General features: G+C 41.1%; 1 protein-coding gene across 1 annotated transcript; it reads left to right on the forward strand.

The window, feature by feature from the left end:
- Positions 1-1,234: 1,234 nt before the first annotated feature.
- On the forward strand, positions 1,235-8,717 carry LOC120833369 (gap junction alpha-10 protein-like). The gene is made up of 2 exons (XM_040200422.2): positions 1,235-1,454; positions 4,894-8,717. Exon 2 carries the CDS (start codon positions 4,933-4,935, stop codon positions 6,457-6,459), a length of 1,527 nt encoding a protein of 508 aa, XP_040056356.1. The 5' UTR covers positions 1,235-1,454; positions 4,894-4,932; the 3' UTR covers positions 6,460-8,717.
- Positions 8,718-13,881: the final 5,164 nt, after the last annotated feature.

The raw sequence follows: 13,881 nt of genomic DNA on the forward strand, positions 1-13,881 counted from the left end.
CACTCACAAGTGTTCCCTTTAATCAAAACACCACAGAATTGCAGATAGACTTGTGATTTGCAGAGGTACAGCGCTTTTAGTATGTGCAAGCAAAAACAAAGTAGGGCGGAAAAGGTTGGCGAACTGAAACTTTTTCATTCGTGCCATCCTCATTTTGTATAAACTTGTCTAAACACTTATGTTTACACATTTGGACAAAAACCTCACCTTTATTTAAATGGTCATTAAATAATCAGGGTGGTTAAAACTATCTTCTTTGATAATGCTTTTAGTTAGGACTGGCTCAGGTTAGTTTGTTGATTTTTCCGTTCATGTGTGCTGTGTTGGTAGCTGGGAATGAAGTGCAGTGTTGAAACCTTCAATTTCTTGCTCTTAATCAACTACGAGATTTGATTTATAGATTAGTTATTAGTCCTCTTTTAGGATAGTGCCCCGTTATTTATTTATTTTCTTAATCATCTTGGTGATTATTAATAATTCTATTGTTTCACTGTAACCAAAACAATGCCCTTACACCGTTCCCATCAGCTGTCTGTCAGTCAGGCCATTGGGCGGAACTACTGATGAAGCAGGTTGTGTAATCCAATGATCCTGGGGTGACGTTTGGCCTCAGCGACCATGGCCACAGCTTCTGAAGGGAAAATCAAATCAATGCTCCATTGACTCAGTCAGAGCGCGATGGAAACCTAATTAAAGGCCCTCCAGGCACAGCTGGTCATTTTATGCAGCCAAGCACCCGGGCTCTCAAATCAAGCCAGTAATATGTGCTATTGTTTCACTGTGGTATGGGATTTTGGGGCCTTACTGGCTGGGATAGTGTCAGCCCTCACTATGCTAAAAACTCACGCCTATGTCATGATATTGTTTAAACAGTTTGATATACAGCAGAGCAAAGACATCAGGTACATGGCCAATAAAAAGGGAAATCACCATAATATTCCTGTTTACGCGCGTACCAATTACTATTTGACCTTGAATTGTTTTCAAAAATATAATTCACTTCCATTTTGATTCTGCAATAATTGAACCGACATCTAAAGTTGGTACACTGAATGTGTGCAACCATTTGCTTCCATACTTTGCACATTTAAACAAATATCACCTCTCTCTGTCAGAGCGACTGATATTGATGGCACTGGTTGGAGTTGGCACTGCTGGGTGAAGGGACATTGTCCCGTCGGGAAGCAATCGATGATAACATCCTGTGAACCCTTCATGTAACACGGGACTAGATGCAGAGAGCACTCCCAACACACAGGCAGGCGCAGCACACACAAACCAGACAAAGACAGAGGAGAGCAGTGTGGGATGTGGACTGGAGTTTGGGACCGACACAAGAGGATCACTAAACACCTCCATGGGGTAGCCATACAGACACAGCCAATTCCTAGGATGTTTATCTAAACATGAGGAAGTGCACCAAGAGGCAAAGAGGGAGCACGTACCAGTGATACGTAAGTACTGCTGAAATGATCGATTCATTTGTTGTAATTTCATGTTCCCAATTCCCAACACATTAGTCCGGGCATGACTCATGTAAGTCATTATACCATAAATACGTTAATGCTGAATTACTGGCCTTCTAACAGAGGAACCAGACCCAATTGGTGCAGTTCCTTTTGCACTTGTGGGAAATTCCACCAAAAACAAATTCTATACCAATGCAAAGCTCAATGTTATTTTTTTTGCTATTTTTATTTTTCATAAATGCCTATTAATCAGCATAGTTTTTGTGGTGAATACACACCAACCATTAGGTGCTGGTAATGGCACGGACATCTTTGACAAGAGGATGTCTGGATTTGCCCGGGGCATCTCATTATGATAAGAGCTAAGTTTTATTAAGGCCTTGAAAAAGAACAACCGTGATTTAAATGTCAGTGGGTCAATAAAATCATTGGAGTCGTGAAGTCATGTTCTTTTTAAAACGAGTGTCTGTGTTCCTCAGACTGTTAGGATGATGTCATCCAGAGAAGATTTCTGCGCTGCACCATAGACTAAATAATAAAAAGCCACGGTGATAGTCTATACTGGGCTATAGTATAAGCCATCCAAACAATTTAAACACTATTGGTTTCTAAAATAAAAAGCCTCATTCATAAATAATTCACATTCTCAGAAAGCTTCTTTACTTTTATGCACAAAATAACAAATACAAAATGCATACAATCATTTTTAATTAGGGTGTACAACACATGATTGACAGTTATCTCCTTCAATCAGACATCACCGTGAACCCACCTATACCTGATTGGACGAGCTCAACACTTGTGAGGATGTCAGTGGTTGCTGCAATGTTAGAACTGGAAAGATCATTGGAATTGGTGTTTGTGATCCTTTCAAGACCTGATGAGTTTTACATGAACAACTAAACCCTCCATTTAGTTTGCTGATTGGTCCAGTATATATCTCAGTTCATGTCTCTCAATACATACTGGACCAATGAGCTCAACATTTAGAACTTCTGACAAGGTGGGAATATCAGAAAGTATTGATATTGTCACTGGATTCTAAAAATATACAGTAACACACCCCTTATACTTATACAAGAATTGCCAGCGTTTGTTACAACTTTGGTTTAAGTTGATCTGGTTGACAAAAACATTGTACTCACCAAATGAATTCCTCTTCGGTCTTGCGAGGTCTTGGAAAGCCAAATTGTTGAAAATAGATGCAACAAGATCAACCAAGTGGACATCCAGAGGTACAAAATATATGCAAATGCTAAAGTTGTAACCTAAACTGTTGGTTGTAAACATCCATTGGACATCCATCTAATGATGCACCAACTTAGTATTATTGGACTGCTGCTTGATTTATTTGTAGTGAGATTGTAATATCCTGTGAACATGTTGTTGTCATAATCAATGGTTCGTATACAAAGAAAACCCCTATAATTTTTAATAATAATAATAACTTTTATTTATATATAAGTTTATATTCTAAGTTATTATTATTATTATTATTATTTACAATCAAGCAGTTTATAATAAATAAGATAAAATCCATCAAATATATAAATAAGCCAGCTGGGAAAAGTGAGTCTTCAGAAGAGATTTAAAAGAGGACACTGAATTTGCCTGTCTCAATTTGCAGGGAAAGGAGTTCCACAGTACAAGGGCCCTGACCGCAAAGGCCCAGTTACCTTTAGGGACCAATCGAGAGCTTGGGACTGTTAATAAGGCCCTGCCTGAAGATCTCAGGCACCACACTCATACGTGGGCGACTGTGGGTGAGTGGGGAGCACGGTCGTCCTCCAATCAGAGGGTTGTGGGTTCGATCCCAGTCCTGGCTAACCCGCATGTCGATGTGTCCTTGGGCAAGATACTTAACCCAACATTGCTCCTGTAGCTGCGACTACAGCGTACAAATGTTAGTTACTGATGGGCAGGTGAATGGGTGAATGATGTCACGTAGTGTTAAAGTACTGTGAGTGGTCGGAAGACTAGAAAATTGAGTGCTATACAAGTACAGTCCATTTACCATTTACCATACGGGCTCAAGAGCTCACTGATGTAGGCAGGAGCGAGTTTGTTCAGAACCTTAAAAACAAGCAATAAAATCTTAAAATTCTAAAGCTCACAGGTAGCCAGTGCAGAGATCGCTTCTCCTTGTTAGGGTTAAAGGCCTAGCAGCAGCATTCTGTGTCATTTGAAGTCTCTGAATGTTTCGTCTGCTAATGCCAGAATAAAGTGCATTGCAATAATCCAGCCTGGGGAAGATGAGCGCGTGGATGACTCTTTCCAGGTCTGCAGGTGAGAGGAAAGACCAGTTTTTTCTTGATTGTCTCAGTTGGGCGAAGCAGATCTTCAGAACTTTGGTAGCCTGAGTATCAAAGGACAGCACAGAGTCAAAAAGAATGCTGAGGTTGCATGCTTCATGCCGAACATTTGTTGATAGCATTCCCAGATCAGCAACACAGCTCGGGGAGGCAGGTGAAATAATAAAAACCTCGCATTTGGAGTTGTTTAACAGAACATTCTTGGACATTTCAATTCCAAATCCAATTTCCAATTTCTGTCTGCAAAGCAGGGCATGATGCAGGAAATGGTAGAGGTACCAGCCTTGATAGGGATGTAAAGTTGTGTATCATCTGAGTAACAATGAAACTGCGTTACCAAATGATGGGACCGAGGTGTAGTATGTATATGGTGAATAGAAGGGGACCCAAAATAGACCCCTGAGGAACACCACCGAACAGAGAAGCAAATGAGGAGGAGGCATCTCTAAGCTTTATAGAAAATTACCTGTGTGACAGATATGAACTTCAGTTCAAGTCCAATGCTACACCACTGACCCCAACAGAATTTTTTAGACGGCTGATTAAAACGTTGTAGTCCACAGCATCAAAAGTCAAGCTGACATCAAGAACAATTAAAGTAGTACAGGCCTGTGTCGGATGCAATTAGTTCACAGCACTAACGGTAGCATGTTTAAAATTTGAGGGAAAAATACCAGTTGACGAGGAGCAGTTAATAATGGATCAAATGTGAGGACCAACTGTCTGAAATACAGCTTTTAAAAACCAAGTGGGAATACAGTCTGGAGGACAGGTGGAGATTTTGAAAGTGCAATGGTGCGTAGTCTAACAGAGAGATTTCACTGTGTGGGATAAAAAAGTGAGATAGTGAATATGGTATGGGTGAGTCAGCATCTGGTTAAGCAAGTGATTTCTCTATTGAAATGCAGCCAAATCTCTAGGACTTTATTTTGATAAGTCATTTAAAAGTCCCTCACATCTCTCTGGAATTGAATCTGCAGGTTGCTTCAGTGTGGGGGGGGGGTACAGAATTTATTGTTTTAAAAAGGATTCTGGCACTGACTGAGCATGTTTGACGTTCAGATCTGAAAATTAATATGGAGTTTGTTTTTGTGCATGCTGTGTTTCTACAGTTTGAGGACATGTGACAGTGAAGAGGTGAAACGCTGACTATGGGTGACTGGAACCTGCTGGGCAGCATCCTAGAAGAGGTCCACATTCATTCTACTATCGTGGGCAAGATCTGGCTTACCATACTTTTCATCTTCCGCATGCTGATCCTGGGTGCGGCCGCTGAGGACGTATGGGATGATGAGCAGTCCGAGTTTGTCTGCAACACTGACCAGCCAGGCTGCAAGGCGGTCTGCTACGACCGTGCCTTCCCCATCTCCCTCATACGTTTCTGGGTCTTGCAGGTGATCTTTGTCTCTGCGCCATCGTTAGTCTACATGGGCCATGCCCTCTACTGCATGCGAGCACTTGAGAAGGAGCGCCACCGCAGACGGGCCCAGCTGAAGGAGGAGCTGGATGAGGTGGAGTTGGCGCTGGACGAACATAAGCGCATGGAGAGGGAACTGAGGAGGCTAGACGAGCAGAGGAGGGTGAAGAAGGCTCCTCTCAGAGGCTCTCTATTGAGAACGTACATCATCCATATCCTTACACGCTCTCTGGTGGAGGTCTGCTTCATTTTCGGCCAGCATATACTTTATGGTGTCCAACTAGAGCCCCTCTATAAGTGTGATAGGCTACCTTGCCCCAACAGTGTAGATTGTTACATCTCCAGGCCCACGGAGAAGACAATATTCATGGTTTTCATGATTGTCATTGCTGGTGTGTCACTGTTCCTCAACATACTGGAAATATCCCACTTGGGAATCAGGAAAATCAAACAGACACTGTATGGAGAGAGGTACACGGAAGATGACAGTTTGATTTACAAGGCTAAGAAGAAGTCGTTACCACACCTTTGTGTAATGAGTAATGTATCACCTCACAACGGGCCTTTGACTCAGACCTTCAAAGTGATTCCAGAGGCAGATATGAAGCCTCCATATTACAATACTGTGCTCAAAGCCAACCAGGAGGCACCAAGACACAACAGCTTGGCCTATATGGGACACAGTCAGACCAGCTATATCTGTCCCGAACCTAGGATGCCGCCCGGGTCTGGCAGGAACTTTGCAATTCAAGCCCCCAAAACCCATGAAGGTCCAGAAATCCGCACAGCTATGGTGGACCATCATCTGGCCTGGGCTGCTGTATCAACTGTGGAGGGAAACGCAACAAACCATCATCCAGATCCCCATGAGGGAGAGTGCCCTCACTCTACCCATTTGGAAGCTCTGCTGTCCACTAGCACCTTAAGGCCCAGCGCTATCAGAGACCTGGATGAGAATCATCGAAGGGAGTCAAATGAGAGTGAAGTCCTGCTATCCAACCCCAGGAAGACCAGCTTCATGATTAGGCCACCATCTGACAGCTTGTCTTCTATCAGTGACTCCACCAGCCCTTCCTTGCATACCTCAGAGGAGTCAGATGAACTGGGCTCCCTGCAGGGAGACATGCCAATGATGCCGCCTGCTGGAGGCCGAAGAATGTCAATGGCAAGTAAAGAGTGGAGATCTTCTAATGTGCTGGAATTTGCTTTTACCTGCCTTTGGTGTCTAGAGCCTAATAGTCTATATATGTTATATGTATGAAATATGGAGATTATGATAGTGTACTATCAAATAAGTCCAAGCAAAAATCACTCTAATACTGGCTTACTGATACAGTAATGAAAATACGCCTTTCATCCAAATAGGTCAACCAATTGATTTGGCCAGAATATAGAATATGAAAAAGATGGAGAATATCCAAAGAAAAAGTGGTGGCAGAAAACAGGAGCAAATACAAACAGAGGTGGAGGAAACACATTATTGCTGTCGTATAAAAGGGAGAAATTGGCAACCCCTCCCGATTCAATGATCCAGTAGGATGTAATAGGACAAAATCAAAGTCAAAACGACGGATAAAGCTTTTCAGTTCTGTCGGGAAATGCAAAACAGCAACAACAGTGAGGAGACAATTGCAATTGTTCAATTCAATTCATATTATTTTGTATAACCCAAAATCGGAAATTACAAATTTACAGTCTATACACATACGACATCCTCTGTCCCGAAACCCACCATCGGCACAGGAAAACTCCCCAAAATATGAAAAAACCCTTCCAAGAGGGAAAAAAAGGGAAGAAACCTTAGGGAGAACATCAAAGGAGGGATCCCACTCCCGGGATGGACAGACTACAATGGATGCCATGTGTACAGAAGGAACAATGCATAATACATGCAATTCCTATGACAGAAATTATTCAAGAAATTGTGAGTAGTAAGCCAGGCACCCAGCAGGACCACTGCAGGGGCAACCACCATCAGATAGAACCACCATCCAATGAAGCCTGTGGGGAGGGAGAGCACAAAGACTTTAGGAGAGGGTAATGTTGGTTTATGAGTACAGTAATATGATTGATATCTAAAATAATAATGATGATGATGATGGCAGCAGCAGGCGTCAGCAGGGCCACGGCAGGTGTCAGGACCAGGGTCTAGAAGGAACTACGATCTACGGAGACATGCTGGGGGAGAAAGCACAAAAAACTCCCGGAAAGAAGCTGAATTAGTCATGTGCATTAATAAAACGTGAATTGTTGTAGAACGAGAGCGTGAGAGAGGATCTCGGTTTGTCCTAAGAAGTCCCCCGGCAGTCTAAGCCTATAGCAGCTTAACTAAGGGCTGGTCCAGGCTAACCTGAGCCAGCCCTAACTATAGGCAAAATCAAAGAGGAAAGTTTTACTTTAAAAGAGCTGACCGAATCTGCCCCCGGACTGAAAGTGGAAGCTGGTTCCACAAAAAAGGAGCTTGATAACTGAAGGCTTTGGCACCCATCCTACTTTTTAAGACCATAGGAACAACAAGTAACCCAGTATCTATGGAGCGCAGCTGTCTTGTAGGGAAATATGGTGTTACAAGCTCTTTAAGATACGACAGTGCCTCACCAGCAAGTGCCTTGGAGGTGAGGAAAAATACCTTAAAATCTATTCTTGATTTAACAGGGAGCCAGTGCAGAGAAGTTAATACAGGAGTAATATGATCCCTTTTCTTAGTTCTTGTTAATACATGTGCTGCAGCATTCTGAATCAACTGGAGAGGCTTAAGAGATTTACAAGAGCAGCCTGATAACAAAGAATTACAGTAGTCCAGTCTGGAATTGACAAACGCATGAACTTATTTATCTGCATCACTTTGAGAAAGGAAGTTCCTGATTTTTGATATGTTACGTAGATGAGAAAAGGCAGTCCTTGAAGTCTCCTTTGTATGCGAGTGGAAGGTCATATTCTGGTCGAAGAGAACTCCCAGATTCCTGACAGTGCTGCTGGGTACCAGAGCAATTCCATGCATAAAAACTGTATCACGTGACAGCTGGCTTCGAAGGCGCTCTGGGCCTATCAAGATAACTTCTGTTTTTTCTGAGTTTAGCATCAGAAAGTTGCCGGTCATCCAAGTTTTGATGTCTCCAAGACATTCTTGAAATCTAACTAGCTGGTTCGTCTCTTCTGGTTTGATCGACAGATACAGTTGAGTATCGTCTGCATAACAATGGAAGTTTATGCTGTGTTTCCTGATAAGATCGCCCAAAGGAACCATATAGAGCGTAAAAAAATCACTCCATGTACAGAACCTTGTGGCACTCCGTGACCATTGGTGGTCTTTGAGGATTCACCGTTTACAAGCACAAACTGGGATCGATCCGATAAGTAGGATTTAAACCAGCTGAGTGCAGTTCCTTTGATACCAATCAGATGTTCTAGTCTCTGCAACAGGATACAATGGTCTATGGTATCAAATGTGGCACTGAGGTCCAGCAATTGTGCTGGAATTATAGACAGAACTTCCAATATTAGTATATATTGTATGATAAAATTAAAATGAACAAAAAACAAGAAGAAAACACACACACATAAATAAAAATGCAAACGAAAATATGTGATCTAAATTTTGTTTAAATTTAGTTTATTTTAAAAATGAACAAATTGACAAATTAATAGATCATTATTAATATATCAAGATACAAAATTAGATTCAATGTAAATTTTATAGATTATAATTAATTGTTCATGAAATCTTTCAAATATAATGATATATAATTGTGCTCTTAATTGCACAATTATTAAATCATGCCGTCAAATTATTGTACAATGGAATAAAGGGACAATACCTGTTTTAACATTTTTAGAAGGATGTGAAATAAAAATCTCCTTTACGTGTTAAAAAACTTAAATGTTTTTCTGTTAATGGAAATGCACCTACAACTGCGTTAACCCATTTGCTGAGCTTCATAGATTTCATATTATATTCAAATATTCAAATATTGTTTTATCATCAACAACAATTTTAGAATATGTAAACCTGCAGTGTTTTGTCTTCTATGTATTCATCATTCTTTGTTCCCATGTGATTCCTTTACAGAAATAATAATGATAAATGCAATAATATTCGGGTCACTGATTAATAGCGAGTTGATAAATCTACCAGGAATGTTTGGAAACCCGTCCCTTCCGGCCTCCCTCCAAAGCCACACCCCCAAATGTACACTTTTGGGAGGGTTGAGTTTACATTCATGTAAATAGGCAGGTCGGTAGACAGGTAGCCCGTCCAATTATTACGGATAGCTTATTGTGGTCCTGTGACAGATACATTTCATTATTGCTTGCTGTTGGAATATGATGAGGAATTTGAACATTATAACAAACCTATTTTTAAAGGTTACCAATCCCAGCATTAAAGAGTGACACTGGACAGACGCTGACAGGTGTTTGCCTCAACTGCACCCCAGTAATATATAAGTGTATGTATATGTTTCATGTCCAGTCTGAGCTGTCCTCTTGTCTTTCTCAGAGCATGTTTCTGGATATCTCCTCTATCATGAAGAAGTGAGGCGTGGGGGATCTAACACCATGGCAGTAGAGTGGTCTGTGTTACACAAACTTAATCAGCTTCAACATCGATTGACCACTCAAGTCACGCCGGGACAAAATCAGGGGGACACCCAGCTTGGAGTCAGCGCTGACGCCCAGTGTGTTTTGGGATTGAAGCACTTTAGAACATCCGTGTGGGAACTGAGAAGAACAGGATTATAACTGTTTCTTATTTTTTATGCAGACATATTTCCATGTGATGGCTCAATCTCTCTCTCTGAGAGGGTGCAGGAACAAAAAAATCCATTATGGAACATACTCCGCAGAGGATCAGTCGGCTTCGCTAACTGGGACTTTCTGCTTCCGCTTACTTTTTCTAAACTGAACACTTAGAATCTGTGGGCATGTGTATATGGTCCTTTATGGACGGCCAGTTCATGAGAAGTAATGATACTTTATATTGTATTCGGATTAAAATGCTTCTCAACAAAACAGTGACCCTTCTGTCAACAGATATTGAATGACAATCCACACACCACACTGTCATGCTGTTTGTTTTATTTCCCAAGAAACCCCCCCCTGGAAATAATGTTGTTTTTTTTCTTCTTTTAAACCATTTTCATATCAATAAAAAAAACATGTTGCACAATATTTACAAAAAGATTGAAACAATACACAAGTAATTTGAACATTCAAAGATAAAAAGGAAATGGAAAATGTTAAAATCTGCATTTAACAGTCATGTTGTAGGTACTCAAATAAAAAAGAAACACGGAAAAATGGCTCACCGAAATCTACAAATACCATAAAAAGTAACCACTGTAAAAAGTTCAAAACACCACCACAGAAACTGTCTACATGTCTATCATACAGACTGTACCCTTAAGACGAGGTATGCTGAATTATCCAGGTAGATAAGTGCTTAGAGTCTGTTTGACTGAGATAATAGGAATAAAACATCTCAGAAATCACAATATGAGATTCAAGTGGCTCCAATTGACAAATTCTGTAAACAGATTAGATTACATAAATTATTCTGCCACCATGAATTGTCATTTAAACATACTTTAAAGGATTGAGTCTTCCCTGATAACCACTGCTCATCGTCAAAACAATAACTGTACACTGGAGATGCATTCAGAGACGTTGGAAAGTAGTATCCTAAGAAGAAAAATGTACGGCCATGTAGTTGGCTACTGGGAGGATATCGGCCCCATGTTTGTTGACTCGTGCAATGTAGTCGTGTGAAGTCACATTCATTTTGCAGCATACTGTGTAAATTTGTCCGTCTAGGTACCTCTAGGTAAACAAGCAGATATTTGAAACTTGCTTGTGTTTCCCAAACTGTCACAGTGACGTATACTGTCTTCAAACCCTTGAAGTTGAAGTATCACTTCTTTCCAAGTTCCAGGTTGAGCTATATTCAGGTACATGATGGAGTCCAATGTGGTCATGTCTGTAGTAAAACTACATCAGCATAATTCAGAGGTCCGTTATGCTGTTGTATCAAGTGAATGGATTTAATAGTCAAACGGGAGAAAAAGGAACCATTGGTATGTTCTATTAGATTCTAATATCCCCTTGTATTCTGCTCCGGTGTTGATGTTGCTAACTCATCATACTAGATGGTGTTTCAGCTGATGTAATGGAAGCAGATTAGGACCAACAGGTTTTGGGATTCATTCATTAATAAACTTTGTTTCACAATAAATGCCAGACTTCTGATCTGACATGTCAGAAAGCCAGCCTTACATCACCTGATTAAGCACATTTTAACCTTAACATTTGGCCGTCTGTTATGGTTGATCATGCAGAGCCTGTAGGTGTATGGATGGGAGAGTAACACCGGTCAAAATTGAATAAACAAAAAAGGAACATGGATATGAATGAACACATGCAGGTGCGGGGCGACTGTGGGTGAGTGGGGAGCATGGTCGTCCTCCAATCAGAGGGTTGTCAGTTCGATCCCAGGCCCGGCTAACCCGCATGTCGTTGTGTCCTTGGGCAAGACACTTAACCCAACATTGCTCCTCTAGCTGCGACTACAGTGTGTGAATGGTAGTTACTGATGGCAGGTGTCACTGTGTATGGTTCTCCTGTCATCAGTGTATGAATGGGTGTGAATGGGTGAATGATGTCATGTAGTGTTAAAGCGCTTTGAGTGGTCAGAAGACTAGAAAAGCGCTATACAAGTACAGGTAATTTAATGTATACATCAGTGAGTCATCTTCTAACTACTTATCCTCACAGAGTCAATGGTAGCCAGCATGGAGCGAGAGCAGGGGGCCTTTTGGACTGGTTGCCAGTCAACTGCAGTGCCGATAAGGAGACAGACAACCATTGACACACCTACGGGCAATTTGAGTCACCAATGGACGTGTGTTACTTGTCTTTGGAGATCGGGAGGGAGCCGGAGTAGCAGGAGAGAACCGACGCATCAGAGAGAAAGGTGGTCCGAACCCAGGACGCTGTGAGGAGAACGATGCTAACAAATTTTAAAATAATCCAAACTACTATAAACATACCATAAACCATAAACAACTGGAACTTTTTAATTATCTTATAATTACAACATTTTTCAATTTTTTCCTTTTTTTCAATTTCAGCAATTTAAATTTCAAAATGTTTTTTTATGGAGTGCTTTATTCAATTATTCCATGGTAATATACCATATTCTGTCTGTATGTATTGGCATTAAACTGTTGGGCTTGGCTTATCTTGCTATTGGTCACAAAGGGGAACTTATTGAATATCCATCCGTCCGTCCATTAGGGTCGTAGGGGGGCTGGAGCCGGTCAGCCTTCTGCCCCCTGGACATGTCTCCGGTCAGACACAGGACAGACACCCGGCCACACTCACATAGCCTGCATGTTTTTGGATCGGACCGCTTGAACAGTGAGATTAAAGGTGTCACATGAAGTCCACGTTTTATCACACCTGCAGTGCAGCTTCCCTTGAACTAAAACCCCTCACTAGACAGTTTGGCCTTTGCAACATATAAGGCAAGAAAATGTAGCTGCTCTGGTCAGATGCTTACTTTCCACGCAAATTTGTCAACACTTAACTTATGTTAATAAAACAAAAAAAGCTTTCCACCTAATTTTCATGTCCTAATGATGTCTTTTACCCCAAAAAAAGGTAATTCACAGAAATTGTAAACATACTCACACCTCTTACATTGAAATAAATGGAAGTAAGTACATTTGCAATTTGTAAATTAATACTTACATAGTTCATATGAAAATTGGCAACAATAAAAAAGTACAACCATTGACAAATCAACTCTAGGAGAGGGTAGCAACCTACATCTAACATCTAAGCTTTTTCCTCTACACCCGACCTAGAACCCCCCCAAAACAAGAGTGCAAATAAATAAATGAACAAGTTCACATTGAGGAATTAAAGTCTAAGAAAGTCAGCTGAGCAGTGTTCTTCAGTATACTACAAACTGAATGCCCCCCTAAACGCCGGTGGCCACAAGAAGCCCAAACACATCGGACACCACGGACGTGCAGGACTGTGCGGAGGAAAGTGCAGCCGCGAGAGCACAGCGTTGGCGGGGAGCGGCACTCGCCACTGCCACGTGCCTCGCCATCGACTTTTACACAGCAGATGAATTAGCATCCCCCTAAATCAATACGGTGCCAGAGTGTTTGTTCTGAACTTGCAGCTCCGTGGCTGCACTATTCGGGATACTGGTTTGTAAGTAGAAATTGATCATTTTGCCTCGTGTTTAAACAAATTCACGTACCAAGTGTGAACTTGAAAGCGACGACATCTTGCTCAGATACAATACCAAGTACTTTTAGTGGGAATATTTGTCTTATGTACAACACAAGAACAATGCAGCTAAATACATAATTACCAGAAGCACAAACACCAAATTCCTATTAACTTTAAGACAATAAATAAACGATGAAAAAGAGCACTTACGATTTGTTTAAGCAGTTCTTTAGCTGACCACACCGACGTGGGCCGTGTGTCAATTACAAGACCGCCATCCATTTTCCACAGCATGTTTCTATGTCAATACATAATGTACAAATCAACTACGAGGTTGCTTGAGATATGGAATCAGACACAGTGAACATGTGTGCTATTGTTATTTTTTTGTTTTGTTTCATAATGGATAAAAAATATATATATATATTATTTATCTGTGTTA

This window comes from Gasterosteus aculeatus, chromosome 15 (genome assembly GCF_964276395.1).
Source record: "Gasterosteus aculeatus chromosome 15, fGasAcu3.hap1.1, whole genome shotgun sequence".
NCBI classification, from domain to species: Eukaryota; Metazoa; Chordata; class Actinopteri; order Perciformes; family Gasterosteidae; genus Gasterosteus; species Gasterosteus aculeatus.

Bases quoted from the DNA above. Each gene is read 5' to 3' on its own strand.
- LOC120833369 (XM_040200422.2), top strand. From the start codon at position 4,933: ATGGGTGACTGGAACCTGCTGGGCAGCATCCTAGAAGAGGTCCACATT.